Source organism: Vulpes vulpes, chromosome 8 (genome assembly GCF_048418805.1).
Source record: "Vulpes vulpes isolate BD-2025 chromosome 8, VulVul3, whole genome shotgun sequence".
Classification (NCBI taxonomy): Eukaryota; Metazoa; Chordata; class Mammalia; order Carnivora; family Canidae; genus Vulpes; species Vulpes vulpes.
Genome location: NC_132787.1, coordinates 87,402,792 through 87,418,451, shown reverse-complemented (window position 1 = coordinate 87,418,451; position 15,660 = coordinate 87,402,792). Strand labels below are relative to the sequence as shown.

The 15,660-nt window shown below is 44.3% G+C and overlaps 1 protein-coding gene across 3 annotated transcripts in view; it reads left to right on the top strand.

Annotated features, from left to right (window-relative positions):
• LCLAT1 (lysocardiolipin acyltransferase 1) overlaps positions 1 to 6,132 on the top strand; it is a 194,206-nt gene extending 188,074 nt beyond the window's left edge. For all 3 annotated transcript variants that reach the window (XM_026016010.2, XM_072767383.1, XM_072767382.1), the window contains exon 6: positions 2,136 to 6,132. In XM_026016010.2, the coding sequence (XP_025871795.1) occupies positions 2,136 to 2,638 (503 nt within the window). In that variant the 3' untranslated portion in view covers positions 2,639 to 6,132. The remainder of the gene's footprint in view (positions 1 to 2,135) is intronic.
• The last annotated feature ends 9,528 nt before the right edge of the window (positions 6,133 to 15,660 follow it).

Genomic DNA, 15,660 nt, shown 5'->3' with positions numbered 1-15,660 from the left:
AAGATAAAAACAGAGAGGGAAGCAAACCATAAGACACTCTTAACTCTAGGAAATAAACTGAGGGTTGCCAGAAGGGACTTGAGTGATGGAAATTAAGGAGGGCACTTGATGGAATGAGCACTGGGTATTATTCAACTGATGAATCTCTAAATTCTACCCCTGAAACTAATAATACACTAGATGAACTTAAATGTAAAATTGAATGTTCAATGTTTAAATTGAACTTAAATGTAAAAAAAAATTTTTTAAAAAGGAGCACAACCTGTCAGTGGGAAGAGTACACATGGGGAAATAGAAGTGGCTTTGTAATATTGAAGTAAAATACAAATGGAGATGCACTCTTACACAGTTTGATGTAATCCAAACCCTAATCAAGATCTAGGATTTTTCTCCCACCCACAATACTTCCTCATGATCCTTCCTAATCAGTTCTCACCATCCATGGCAACCACTGTTTTGATTTTTGTCCCCACAGATTAATTTTGCCTGCATCATATAGTTTTATCACAAATCATGTATGAAAGGGCTCTCGCTGAAAAGAGTATGGTATGGAAGAAAGTAACATTCAGAGATTGCGCACCAACCTGCTGTGTGCCGTGGATGGAAAACTTACTCTGGGCCTTGTATACAGGATTCAACTGGGTGATCCTCATGTTTCCCTAAAAATCTTAAACTCCATTTATATTTCTAATCTCAAAGACATCACCATTCACTCAGTACTCTGAGCCAGAAAATTTGAGCTCATTTATTCCACTTTATCCTCTCACATCCAGTTAATAGCTGTCATGTCAGTTCTCCCATGTAATTTTTTTAGACGTGTCACTTCCTTTGTCCCTGCGTTCATTTTTTGACTTGTCATGATCATCAGATTACTCTTACTACCACTCTTGCCCGTGGTCCTCTCTAGACCACTCTTGTCACTGCCCCTGAGGTAATGCTTGCTAAAATGAAACATACTCGGGATCCCTGGGTGGCGCAGTGGTTTAGCGCCTGCCTTTGGCCCAGGGCGTGATCCTGGAGACCCGGGATCAAATCCCACGTCAGGCTCCTGGTGCATGGAGCCTGCTTCTCCCTCTGTCTCTGCCTCTCTCTCTCTCTCTCTCTCTGATGACTATCATAAATAAATAAAAATTAAAAAAAAATAAATAAAATGAAACATACTCTGTTCCCTTCTCGGTTTAAAATCATTACGTGGTTCTCCACCTTTTAAGGTGCTTTTCTGTCACTCACAGAATTGAATTCAAATTCTCAACTTTGACAGTGAAGACCTCTACTGGAGGTGTGCCTGCAGGGTACTTCTCATGCCCTTAGCCCCACTGTGTTCTCTGCAAGACATTCACTCTGCACCTGATCCACCTGCCTAGCCAGTTCCCCTTACCTGTGCAGTCTGCCTTGTTTAGGGGACACTATGCATGCCTGTCTCCCTGATTCTCTTGAGTGAGGTTAGAGACCATGTTTTATCCATCTGTCTCCAGCATCTGGCCTGTGTCTTTGCTAAAAAACACTTAACCCCAAAGTAATTAATTGGGAGATTGCTAAGGATGATGGTATACTGGGTTAGGGTCTTACTCAGACTAAGTGGTTTAGGTTTAAAAAAAAAAACAACTTTTTTTTAATCACAGAAAAGCAATTAAAAATTAAAAAATCATATAGAAGTTTTCATGTGTCTCTGGTCACTTTACTAAGTCGAATTCTGAGTCCTTTCTAGTTCTTGTAGTAGTAACCGGTTAAAGGTGAGAAAGTTTGTTTTACTTGGAGAAAAGGTCTATTAATAAGAGGTGACTCCCGCTGGTATAAAAGGGGTAATCCTATGCTCTTTTATTTCTGTCTCAAACCTGACTTAATGTGTGCTTATCCATTTCCTAGAATGGAAGGTTACTGTTTCTATGAATGAAGATAATTTCTTTCTAAAGGTCTTCATGGTCATTAGCAAGCAGATAAAACTGAAGATGACTGGTAAATATTTACCCAAATGCCTGGGAACACCAGTATTTATAACCCTTGTTTGTTTACCGTGGCTCACTATGTCCTGATTTTTTCCCCCTGTGCTTGGTTCTGCCTGGTAGTTTGAATCAGCCTTACTGCCCCCCATTGATCATTACTCGGTCTGTAATTTTATCTTCTCCAAAACCTAGGTAGGAACCTTGATGCTGTCCATGACATCACGGTGGCGTACCCTCACAATATTCCTCAGACAGAGAGGCACCTCCTCCTCGGAGACTTCCCCAAGGAGATCCACTTCCACGTGCGCAGGTACCCAGTAGATGCCCTTCCCGTATCCGCAGAGGACCTCCAGCTCTGGTGCCACAGACGGTGGGAGGAAAAGGAAGAGAGGCTGCGCTCCTTCTATCAAGGGGAGAAGAATTTTCACTTTACCGGACAGACTGTAATTCCACCTTGCAAGACTGAACTCAGGGTCCTGGTGGTCAAATTGCTCTCCATACTTTACTGGACCCTATTCAGCCCTGCAATGTGCCTCCTCATATATCTCTACAGTCTTGTTCGGTGGTATTTTATCATCACCATTGTTATCTTTGTGCTGCAAGAAAGAATATTTGGTGGACTGGAGATCGTTGAACTTGCATGTTATCGGTTTTTTCACAAACAGCCGCATTTAAATGCGAAGAAAAATGAGTGAGATCATGAGGTTCACAGTGTGATAGCCAAGGGGATATTTTGGAAATGTGTTGAGCCTTTGTAAACGGAGATGCATTTTTGCATGACTATGTCAAATATTTCTACTACCATCATTATTTGTTAAAGATATTTTGCACTTAGTTTTGTGGGAAAATCTTGCTACACATATGATTTCTTTTCAAATCTCTGAATGTAATTTCAATACGTAGCAGGGAGCAATTGCTATAAAATAACTAGGGCCAGAGTATCACTAAGCAACCACTGGGCTGTTAACGGACAGGGTACCACAAGATTTTCCTAAAGGCCCAATCCCATTTCCTCACAAACTCCCCAGACAAGAAGCAGGTCTGGGGTTCGGGGCCGGCTCAAATCAAGTGCCAGCACCTGACTGTGGAAGTGAGGGCCTTTCCTCCCGGCCCCTCCCCCAGCACTGTCCACAGGCTTTTCTACACCAATCAAACCATTGCATCCTTCCCTAAGGCCAGAAAACAGAAATCTCTTGTCCTTCAGCCATGCACCCAGCACCCATTTTGATAGGAAGTTCTTCATTACTTATAAAACCCGGGCAGTTAGCCTTGCAGTCCCCCAGACATCAGAAGACCACCTGTGCCCTTTCATCCCATGGATATAGTAAGACCTGGACATTTCTCAGGGAGCAACCACAGGCTCTCCACTTAGAAACCTTAGTTTGAATTTTTACAGATTGGAATTAAGACAGTTTAGTTCTTCACTTGTACTTACTCTTGCATGCCCAGCGCTCGTTGGCAGGTGTAGCTTTTTCTGCGTTAAAAACGGTCTATATCAAGTCACTTACCTTTCTAAAGGAACTTGTGGAAGGTTCTGTTACTGCAGTCAAACTCTTAAAGTTGTGTCTTTTGAAATACTTCTTTAAAACCTGGCCCAAAAAGGAAGGTTATTGTATTTTCTCTACGTGCATGGGTATCTAACATCTGCCATTAAAACAACAGCACAGCGCTTGCAGACAGGGCAGTAATGGCTTAGCCTAAATTATTCAACCCTTGCAGCCTTGACAGATTTTACTCTAAAAACTAAAATAACAGGAAAAATGAACCCCTTTTTAATGATAATGAGGGCTCGCTGTCTTTTTAGTCCTTCCTGTTTCAGTACTAAAATTTAAATCCACTTTTGACCAATCAGTTGTTTGCCTAAATATTCCTGACATTTGGAGTCCATGGAAAATCCGGCAAACCAACAGCACCCATGTCCTTCTGAGGCAGAAAAATCGTGGTCATTGTTTCCACCCTGCTGGAGCTGTGCACCACTGTTTTTATCATACAGTGGAGACGCTGGTCAGAGCCACAGAAAATAGGCAATTAAAGGTCTTTAGTTGTTAGCAAACTTGTCCACTTTACTCCTGCCTTGAACCAGCCTCAGAAGCTATTGCTTTATGTACCCTTTGGCACAAATGCCTTCTCCTTAATTACAACCCATTTTTGCTCAACAATGACTTTTACCCAACATTTGAAACATGCACTGCCATGAAAGGTAAGCACATTATGAGCTGAACTTACAGAGGAGAAAGAACAGGTCGCGCGCAGAACCCTATTGATACATCGCTGGCTCGGAGGAAGAGAACTAGCTGGTGCCGCACCTAGGCGCGCCAGCCTCTATTAGACCACTCCCCGCTCCCCCGGCTGTTTTCACTCCTGCTAAGAGCTACTAATTAGTTGTTATGCAGGCCTGCTCCAGCCCCAGCTCTTTAATCCCATGGTTCTTAAGGTGTTTTTCTTCTTTAACCTTTTTTTCCCCCTCGAATAAAAGAGGTTTCTAATTTAGATTTCTGTCAGACCTCCTATAATTTTGGTTGTATTTGGAAACACGGAATTTTATAATCAGCCCTGCATTTGTCCTGGGCAAAGGGGAAATGCCGTGTCCTTTATCCCACACATGTCTATGCTGTAATGTGTCCAGTGCCCTTCCTCCAGCTCCTTGGATGCTTGTTCACGTGTGACCTCCATAGAAGAGCGTGAGGCCAGTACAGGAGGAAAGCTCTTTTCTTTCCTTTTTAAAAAAATGTTCTCTTTTGATCATAAAAGACGTGTTCATGATAAAATGCAAACTTTGTTTTACCTACCCAAAATTCATATGCACCAAAACTCTACAGGGGAATATAGACATCGTACCTGCTTTCAGAATCAGAAATGATAACTTCAAAACTAAAAAAGTTGCTTCTTTTTGTTTGGTTTTCTGGTTTTGTGTTTTGGGGTCTTTGTGTTTTTGCAGTAAGGCTTCTTTCAAAAGTTGTAATTATTTATGTTCCTACATATCTGCCTTTTCCTTTTAAAAATTTTTTAAAGAACTACTCAGCAGATGATTTGGAACTTAGAGCTTTGTAAAAATTGGTAACAAAATGTCAAGTAGAAATTAATTTAACTTTAATGTTGTGATCGGCCTCAGAAATGACCCCTTCCACACCTTCCCACTGACTGCTCTTTCGGTCCTCTGAAGACTGGCTCAGTGGACTGTGAAATGTTTACAGTACCGTCTGTCCAACTGTTCAGTCTTTACCATTCAGAAATGTTTCAAACAAAGCAAGTGTGGTTTATATGGGACATGAACCATTCTACTTAAAATAGAAAACTACAAGTTAGGGGGCTGATGAGGCTGCAAGTTCTTTCACCAGACAGCTCTGACAAGCAGGCCAGAATCACTGCACAAATCAGTAGGAGAACATGGTAAAAGATTGGAAGAAAAAGAATGTTAAACAGAGCACGTAATTTCAAACTCCTATTAAAGCTCTTTCTTGTTTGTTACACTATGAACACGCAGATTAGGGAGAAATACCAGCTTCCACTCACATCACTTTGAAATGAATTACTTCCTCAGCACCATCTCGGGAGCTGGACCTTGGTGGCCAAGACCGAATCCTGCAGAAAGGGTAACGCTCCTATTGCACCTGGCCTGCAGGCTCTGGGCCCAACCAGGATGCCCTTGTGCACTTTTATAATAGAAACTCTAATGGAGGGAGCCTGTTGGTATTAAATTGTTTACATTTCTTTATATAAATAATGTGCTTTCAGTGCCTTAGTTACAGGTCCCTTTCTTTTTCTGGTTCCAAGAATTCTGTAATGTGTTCCTTAGGTCAAAGTCTCTTTTAGCTACTCACTGGGAGGAAAATGGCTTGTAAACACTGGTCACTGTGGTAAACACTACTTTGTGGGGACATCTGGAGAGGAGAGCTTGTTGCTGAGGTAGCCTTTGCCTTAGTGCTATTATTTATGCGATAGGAAACAAAAATGGTCTTGTCATGCGATGAGCTTCAGACTGGAGATGGCCCAAAAATTGTCTTGTACTTAAGTTTTTATTTCAGAAGAGAATCTTGGTTTTAGTAATTTATTTTTTAAAAGATTATGTATGAAACACCAAGTTTTAAAAATAACTCACAGAATGGCCTTAGTTTTCAATGTCCACCAGTATGTTTGTGAGTTGTGTTATCTGTAATTTACATCCCAGAATAAAGTGGAATGAATTGGATAGAGTTTGTCCATGTGTCATGTTTCTGTCTTTGCTGGAATGACTGAGTGTTGCTGTGTTTTCCCATGTTGTTATGGTCTTATGGTATGTAGCATTAAGGAAGAGCTCATCAGTTAGGACTCTCACAGATGTTTAAAAAAATGCTCACACAAAAAGGGAATATGCTGCTTCCATAATTGAAAAAGTCTAGGGGCCACAGTTGAATTCAGACCTCATGAATGTCATCAGAACCTGGTTTTCTTCCATTTCTGTCAGCTTAGCTCTGAAGGCAGTTTGGTCATTTCACACTTGTAGGGTTGTAATGGCAAATATTAGCACCACCTGCTGTAAGAGGTAAATGGGATTATACGCATCCCCCATCACAGTCAGAGTTATACTCTATGTAGCTGTGAAAGCAAATTCTCTAGAAGAGCCTGACAAATACATGAAAATGTGCTTAGCAAATACAGATGCATGGAAATCATGGAACTGAGGGGTAGCAGAATATACCATCCCAAAACACGACAAGTTGAGCACATGCCATCCAAAATAGACCACTTTGGTATGTTGATGGTTTTGAGTTGTAGGCACACTTGAAAGGCAGCAATTGGAGGAAAAGGCTTTCTATGAACACCCTTATCCGCCTGAAGACCAGGTCTCCAAAAAGACTCAATGGCCATAAACCCCTTCTCTGGGAGTTTCATCAACCAGTGAGGATGGACTCCTGTCACAGGAGAGAAAAAAATCAACACCACACCCAGATAAACATCACAAAACATCCTACTTCCCATCTATTCTTCTAAGGGCTGGTTTATCTTTCCTAAAAGCCATTTACTCCCCACTAAGAGGCCTCTGTTCCCCCTCCCCCTTCCCAGAATTCTAATCCTGAATTCTAAGGCACCTCTGGGAGTTACTCCTTTTTCCTTGGCTATCTCTATGTATACCTGAGAGATACATGTTGATAAATTTCTGATTGTCTTTCTTTTGTTAATGTATCTTTTATTACCGGATTGTCTTTCTTTTGTTAATGTATCTTTTATTACTGGGGTCTCAGCCAAGAATCCAGAAGGGTAGAGGGAAAATTAGTTGTCCTCCCCTGCAGAGGAGATTTTTTTGTATGCTGTGTCATGGCCCCCTCCCCTGCCCCCGCCCCCTGCCACTGTCTTCAGGTTCCGCAAGCACTTTGCTTGAAGGATTCACTCTGAGGGGAACCCACAATGTCATCCTCTGAAAAGGGCACTGGCCACAAGAGCTGGCTTCAAATACTGGGCCAACAGACTGGTGGGATTTCTGTACTCTGTTTATGCAAAGGGGACAGAGGAGAGCGTAGTCTTTCTAGAGATTCATTTGTCTTTCACATTGCTCACATCACTGATAAATTGTATAAAGGTTTAAAGTAACTCCATGTGAAGTGTGGCTTTCTGATGAGGCATTTCAAATGCCAGCTAGTAAGCCCTGGAATGTATATAGAAGATATTTACACATGTGCGATGCACTCTTCATGCCAAAACATTTTTAAAATAAATTTCTAGGGGATCCTTGGGTGGCTCAGCAGTTTGACGCCTGCCTTTGGCCCAGGGCACGATCCTGGAGTCCCGGGATCGAGTCCCATGTCGGGCTCCCGGCATGGAGCCTGCTTCTCCCTCTGCCTGTGTCTCTGCCTCTGTCTCTCTCTCTCTCTCTCTGTGTGTCTATCATAGATAGATAGATAGATAGATAGATAGATAGATAGATAGATAGATAGATAGATAGATAGATAACATACATATATACGTACATGCTAGCAGCTCCTAGCTGTGTGACTTGCTTCACAGGATCCATATGAGGACTTGATGCCTACAGTGGCTTCATCCTACACCCTCTTAGGTGCAACCCCAGTGGGAAAGAGCCAAGGGGACTGCTTCCCCAGTGGCTCAACAAAAATCCTAAACTGAGTTTCAGTGCTCATTCCTGAACAACTTACTTGCTCAGAAATACTATATGGGCTGTATCCCTGGTTGTTTGCCACCTCTTGGAGCAGGGATGGAGTTTCTTCCTGGTTCCAGGACAGTGTCGAGGAGGGACAGATTTTAAGAGGACTGTTACTGAGAATAGGCTGGAATGATGTTGGATGGCTGGATGTCCACCTCAACTGCAAAAACTCCCACACCTCCCAGTACAGTTGGAGCAGGTCAGCATGGCTTCCAGACAGGGTTCCTAGCCCTGCACCATGGAAGGCTTCTCCATCAACTCCTGGGGGTATTTGGGAACCCAGGTGATCTCCATAGTTGTACATAGACCATCTCATCAACAGCTGCTCCATCTGAATTCTCCAATCACTGCTTCCATACAGAGTACCCAGGCTCAAGCAAGACAGAGTTGACAACGTCTTTCTTTCCATAGGGATGTGTTCAGGTATCAACACTGCAGCTCTGGAGTCTGTCTCCCAGCACCATACAGGCAGGCTCTTGCAGTGTCACTCACGTGTGCCTCCAGGTGTGCCCTTCCTTCCCGGTGCATCAGATCAGGCAATTCTATGGACCAGCTATCAGCTGTCCCTACTCCAAGCTCTGCACACCGACCTCAGAACATCCAACCCAGTTTGATCGTAGACCCTGCTTCTCACAGCCCCCAGTGGCCTCCAGCTGACTGCCAAACAACCTCTCCCAATTCCTCCCAACCCAGCCAACTGGTCCCTAGGACTGTCCCCAGGCGCGAGCCTTTCCCCATGAATGTACCTGGTTGCCAAACGTCATGGCCCATTGCCCCCCTTCCCACCTTTGCACAGAGCCCTCACATGTGAGAAGCACTTCTGTCATCAGCCCACGACCAGTCAAATCCCACTTTTTCTCTGAAGTTTTTCCTAATCAATCTAGCTTGAAATGTCCTCTTGCCATGGAGCCATTTCTCTGCAATTCGCACTTGACTACATTACATACTATCTTATGTTAGAGTTATTTTTCAGTCTTATCACCTCAGCCAGAGTATAAGCTTCTGGAAAGCCAAGATAAGGATGCATCACGTTTCTCTTATACCACACAGCATTTAGCCCAGCACCTTATCCATTCTTTTTGCACAATAGATTCTTACTGGTGATTCCTTGGAAGTCATTCAAGAAGGATCCTGTAAATTTACAAATTTAAAATAACAACAACAAAAAATTTTTTTTAACAACAAAAAATTTTAAATGTAAGCCCGTCCACCTCTGGGAAATGATTATTTTTATTGTTTCTTTACAAGAATCAAATCGTTTTGAGTGATATGATTTACCAAAATATATTGGCATGTTAACTCTTAAGAGTAGACACTTGTAACATCCTCAAGAAGATGTCCAACGAATTATCTTCCTCTAACTCCCCATATGGAGGAAACTTTCCCGATATCTAACATAATGATTATGCATTTACCCTTGTCCTATAATTCCACTTTAAGAAATCTATCCCAAAGATACTGGCCCAAATGGACCATGCATGCACAAAACTCTTCATGGTAGCTCCATTGGTAAGAATAAAATACTGGAAGTAACCTAGATGCCCATAGTAGGGGACGACTGAGTTCAGTGCAGCAGCGTGATAAACATCTATAGACACTGATAGGGAACTTTTCTCTAGAATATTCTGTTAAGTGAGAAAAGAAAGGTGGAGAGCAATGTGTATAGTCATGCCGCCTTTTATGGAGGAAGGTGAGGCCACACAGATACACATACACTCATGTTAAAAACTAGTTACTTTGGGGCACCTGCATGGCTCAGTTAGGCGTCTGCCTTTGGCTCAGGTCATGATCCCAAGGCCATGGAATTGAGTTCTGAGTCAGGCTCCCTGCTCAGCAGGAAGCCTGCCTCTCTCTCCTCCTGAACATGCCCCTCACCGCTCATGCTTTCTCTCACTATCTCTCTCTCTTTCTCTCAAATAAATAAAATCTTTAAAAAAAAATAAGAGCTAGCTACTTAATAAATTTAAAACATAAATCATAGAAGTAAAATGGCAATGTACAGAAGGAGGGAGGGAACATGATGGGTGAGACTTAAGTAGACACTAGACTTCTTTTACAAAATCTTCTTTTGTACTATATGCTTGACTTGGCAATCAAGTTCATGTTTTACATAATTATAAAATTAAACTAAAAAATAAGAAAGCAAGTTCTAAAAATCAAAAGGAAAATGAAGCAAGTGAACTTAACAGATCAAGTTTGTGGATTAATTTTGCAGAGAGGAATTACTTTGGGTAATTATAGGGTATATTATACATCCTAAGGACAAAAAGTATTACCAAAAAAAACTCAAATTGTTTGTCATCACATTGTTAGTAATCATATCTATTTTCTGAAATTATTGCATTTTTTTAAAAGATTTTATTTACTTATTCATGAGAGACAGAGAGAGAGAGAGAGTCAGAGACACAGGCAGAGGGAGAAGCAGGCTCCACGCAGGGAGCCCGACGTGGGACTCCATCCCGGGACTCCAGGATCATGCCCTGGGCCAAAGGCAGGCGCCAAACCATTGAGCCACCCAGGGATCCCCTGAAATTATTGCATTTATTTTAAGATAAATCATATGGGTAATTATGATGTAGCTAGGACCCAAGATTTTCATTGTAAAAGACAAAAATACATAAATATAAAAATTTTACAGTTAACGAAAATTCCCATAATTCTAAATTTGAACTGAAAATAATCAGAATGAATTGATGAATAGATAAGCAGAGCCCTAAGTGGATGGTTACATATCTCATGGTAGGTGTACAAGTGTACATCATTCTGGTCTTTCTAAATTGTATCCATTTGAATAATAGACTATTAAAAGAATTTGCTGCTGGATAACCAACCTCAAGAGATCCATACATGTTTCAGCTCTGATTGGAAGAAAGCAGCAGGTATCTAAAGAAAAAATGAGGGGCTCCTGGTGGCTCAGTGGTTGAGCATCTATCTGCCTCTGGCTCAGGTCATGATCCTGGGTTCCTGGGCGTCCCACATCGGACTCCCCACAGGGAGCCTGCTTCTCCCTCTGCCTATGTCTCTGCCTCTCTCTCTGCAACTCTCATGAATAAACAAATGTTAAAAATCTGAAAAAGAAGAGGAAGAGGAGGAGGAAGAGGAGGAGGAAGAGGAGGAGGAAGAGGAGGAGGAGGGAGAAGGAGAAGAAGAAAAAGGAGAAGAACAACAATAAGAACAGTGTGTGGTGTGCAGGGGCCCCATCTCATACCAGCTTCTTCACAGCAGCAGGGCTCTGAGCAAACCCCTTACTCTAAAGGCTAAGGACCTGTCCCAGGGCAAGTTGCTGCCCCTCAGCCTGTCCTGGGACCTTCCAGCCAAAATGCCAGGTAGACACAAGATGAGCATGCATTCATATGCCCAGCTCTTCTCCCTAAAGATGTCCACCTGCAAAGTCTCCCTGGAAGTCTCCTTGCAGCAACCTCCCGGGCACCCCTGCTCATTGGGAGCACACAGGCACAGTCAGTGCTCCCTCTGACCTGGTCCCCAGGCATAGACTCTGCCTGTTTCTGTCGGAGGCTGGGGCTCTCTAACCAGGTTACCTGGATCACCTGCAGAGCTTTAATACCTGTACCCAGCACCACCACCACCCCGCCCCCGCTGCCCCTCTGAGATTCTGATTTAACTGGTCAGGTGTGCAGCCTGGGTGTTAGGAACTGTCAAAGTTCCCCAGGTGCCTCAGAGGAATGCATCCCTCTTCAAACTCAGACCAAGGGCATCCACTCTCTAAGCCCTCATTCAAAAAATAAGCATTTGGTCTTAGATGTTCTAGAAATCTGGGATGATTTATGAGGTGATTTAATTCAGTAAATATTTATTAACTACTTACTGGATGTGGGACCCTGGCTTAGGACTGGGGAGGGAGCCAAGATAAATAAGCTTTATTCTTTGCCCTTCCTGACCACATACATGTTTGCTTTCCTTCTTTCCCAAAAACCACTGTTTATGAAGCACCACCTTCCAGGTGTGAAGCCAACCAGACAGAAATGAAGAGGGTAAATAAGAGAAGGCATCCTGTCCAAGGCATAGCCCTGTACCTGGTGCCAAAGTTTGGGTGCAGACAGGACTGGGGACTCCCTGCACACAGCTGGGTAACAGAAGGCACCAGGCCTGTGTCCACTCTGTCCACCTCACAGTGCTAGGCAGGGGACTCACGCAGCAGGTCCTAGTTCAATTTCCAGAAACTGTGGTAAAATGACAGCCATGGCCCACCATGGGAACTCTGGCCATGGACTGGCTAGAGAAAGAGTCCGTCTTCTCTTAATCTCTTCAGTCTGGGAGATAGCCATTAGTGACTGGCCCTTGCCAGGGAATCCAGCAGCAGACTGGGTTCCCCTGGCTGGCCCCCATGGGTACGGGGAGTGGGCCAAGGAAAGGGCCGGCCTGCTCAGAGGGTGTGAATGCGCAGTGACAGATGCATGGTCGGGCCTGCAGCCAGATGCCAGCACACATGGGGCTTTGAGGAAGAATGAGGTCATTCTGAGAAGAAGAGTGGGCCAACATAGAGCCCGACTCTTCCTTGCCTGCCTCCCACTGTGGGGATGACTTCATTTGTTCTGAGGATACACGGGACTGAAGGGCCAGCTGCCTTGAACAGCCAGCCTGTGATTCTGCTCAGGACAGTCACTGGGGTGGAAAGTCAGCTCTGGGTCCCTCTCAGGAGGTTGTAATAGGCAGAGCCAGGTGTGACTTCGGAGGCGTACACCCTGGGCAGTGGCACAGAATCCTGGGCTCAGAAAGGTCCCACACTTAGTCCAATGCTCTGTCACCATCTGGAAGCTCTTAATCGTTTTCTGAACAAGGGGCCTCACATTTTCCTTTTGCGCTGGGCCCCATGAATTATGTGTCCAGTCCTTGCTGGAGGCCATGAGCAGACCCAGGAATGTCTGATTGAGAATCATGGCCCTCAGCCCTGGCGGCACATAGAACTCACCAGATGCTTTTTAAAGACTACAGGCAGCCAGTCCTCCCCAGAGTGGGCATGGCACAGTTCACATGCACAGCCAGGCGACGCTGGGGGCAGATTGGGAGGCATGCTGTCCCAGGCTCGTGGCCCACAGGAAGGCCCGGCTGAGACGTGAGGGCCTCTGCAGCCCTGCAGCATCCCCACGCTGCTCCCAAAGCCTCACTCCTTCGTCTCCTCGACACCACACATACCTGAATGCAGAGCCTGGATCTCATTAGTCTTTGCACCGACACACAGCTGGTGCTCAAAAAACTCTCCCCCCCAAATCCTTTGAACTAAAAGCCCACATGTGATCTACACTGTTATCACTGCCTCCTGAACTTTGGGGCTAAACCACTTCAGACCGCCTGGAGCAAGCTGCTCCTGTCTACCAGAGTAGATGAAGGAGGACTCAGGCTTTTGGGTGGATTTCTCTGTTCTCCCCAGGATCCAGCCACAATTTGGGAATTCCATTTGTATCACGGCCTCTTCAAAGATGACCTCCTTAGCAGATATTTTAATTGTCCTACTATTTTTCATAAATTTATAATGTTTTCATTTATTTTCAAAAGCTCCATCATTTTCACAATGTGTGAGGCACACTGCCATTTGCTTGTGTGCGTTTGGTAAGTTCTGTGTTTATCTCTGTGGAAGTCAGAGAGAAGGAGCCTACGTCCATGGCACTATGGTGAGGCAGGGGACCAGAGAGCCCTTGACATTCCACCAGGGCTTAGAGCATTTGAAGGTGGTAGAGGGTAGAGGGTAGGTCTGTTGTTGTTATATCCCATTTGGCTGGAGTATTCTAGAAAGGGCTTCCTCCCTTTCTAGCCCTTTCTAGAATATTCTAGAACACCATTTTGGTCCTGAGACCCCTTTACACTCTTAAAAATTATTGATAAGCCCAAAGTAGTTTGTGGGCTCTATCTATCTTCATTTACTGTGACATATACTTAAGATGTTGTTAATTAAAATAAGAAACCTATATAATGCATTTCTTATGACAGATAACTCTATTTTCCAAAAAAGAAATTAATGAGAAGCATGTTGTTGTTTTATTGTTTGAATCTCTTTCCTGTCTGGCTTAACAGAAGACTGAATTTCCCTATCTGCTTCTGCAGTCAGTCTGTTGAGTATCACCTGTCAGGTAGTCTCTGGGAAACCCCGCTGTACACTTGCATGTGTGAGCAAGAACAGGAGCAAAGAAGGTGAGAAATGTCTTAGCGCTGTTCCAAGATGGTAACCGATCGGAGGGTGGGGCATCAGGGAGTAACACTGCTTCGGCCTAATGGATTCTCTGACGTGACTGACAGGGGTTCTCAGACAGAAGCGCCACCGTCCAGAATGTCTGTTTGCTCTGGCATGTGATTTGGCAGCCAGGGAAGAGTGGGGAGACCCAGGCCTGTGGTCCCAGGTGCCGCCCAACTCAACAGCTTCACTCTGAGCAAATGCTTTCCCCCCTCCGAGCCTTAGCTTCCTCATCTGTGAATGTGGCATTGCACTTCATCAGTGGATCTCAACCCAGGCTGCACGGTAGAAACACTGGGCAGCAGCAAGAACGTCGGAAAGCCAGGCCCCACTCCAGAACATTCCTTTACAGTAACATCCCAATTAGTAAATGTGGAAGAAATGACAGGAAGAGCAAATTACCATCTGGGAAACACCACAGTACTTGTTGCAGGCAAGGATCATTGATGGATAGTAAACTTGGCAAGTAGAATGTACGTGATGAGAAATGGGAAATCTATAGAGCCTCACAGTCTCCCCCTAAGACGGTAATTACAAAGGGAAAAATAACTTTGTGGCAGAGGAGTCCAGAAAACATCATCTTAGCCAGGTGATCTCGGTTGCCATCCCCTGGCCTATGACACACTGACATCATGCACCCCCGGAGAAGGGCACAGAGTCATTTTTGCCACAAATGCAAACTTTAACCTAATCACGAGCAAACTTGAGACAAAATGTTGAGAGACACTTTACAAACTAACTGGCTAGTGTTAAGATCATGTGACAAAGACTCAAAGTGGCTACAGACTGAGGAATTGGAGACAACTAAACACAAAGTGGGATTGTGGATCAGATCCCGGCAAAATCTGAATCTGCCCCGTGAATCCCTTAATATCATCCCATCCATGTTTAGTTGTTGGGTTCAATGACTGTGCTCTGGTAATGTGAGGTGGTAAGATGTGGGGGAGCCAGAGGAGGTGAACACACTGGCCCCAAGATTCTTTGCACTTGTGGCTTGTTCCTTTTGCCCTGACAGCTCTTTGCCCAGAGAGCCACATGGCTTGTCCATTCATTCCCTTTTAGTCTCGACTCGGATGTGCTGAGGACTGAGATGTCATCAGATTTTAACTGTGGGAGAATGCCGTTCAACCAAGCCATGAGCTCCCCATTCGCTTTGCGGGAAACATCCCCACAATCTTCCTATTGAGACCAGGAAGAAAAATATCAAGGGTGGGAGAGGCTGAGTCAGTGCGTCATTTTTCTTGGCTGGATGAAAAGAAGGTCAAGGGGTAGTAGCCTTGAGTGGGGCTTGCACATGTCCAAATGGGATGTCGTCAGGCAGAACAAAGGACAGCTTCTGCCCACCACTCCTCCTACTCAGGGCCCAGGGCCAGAACCAGGCCTGGTCAGTC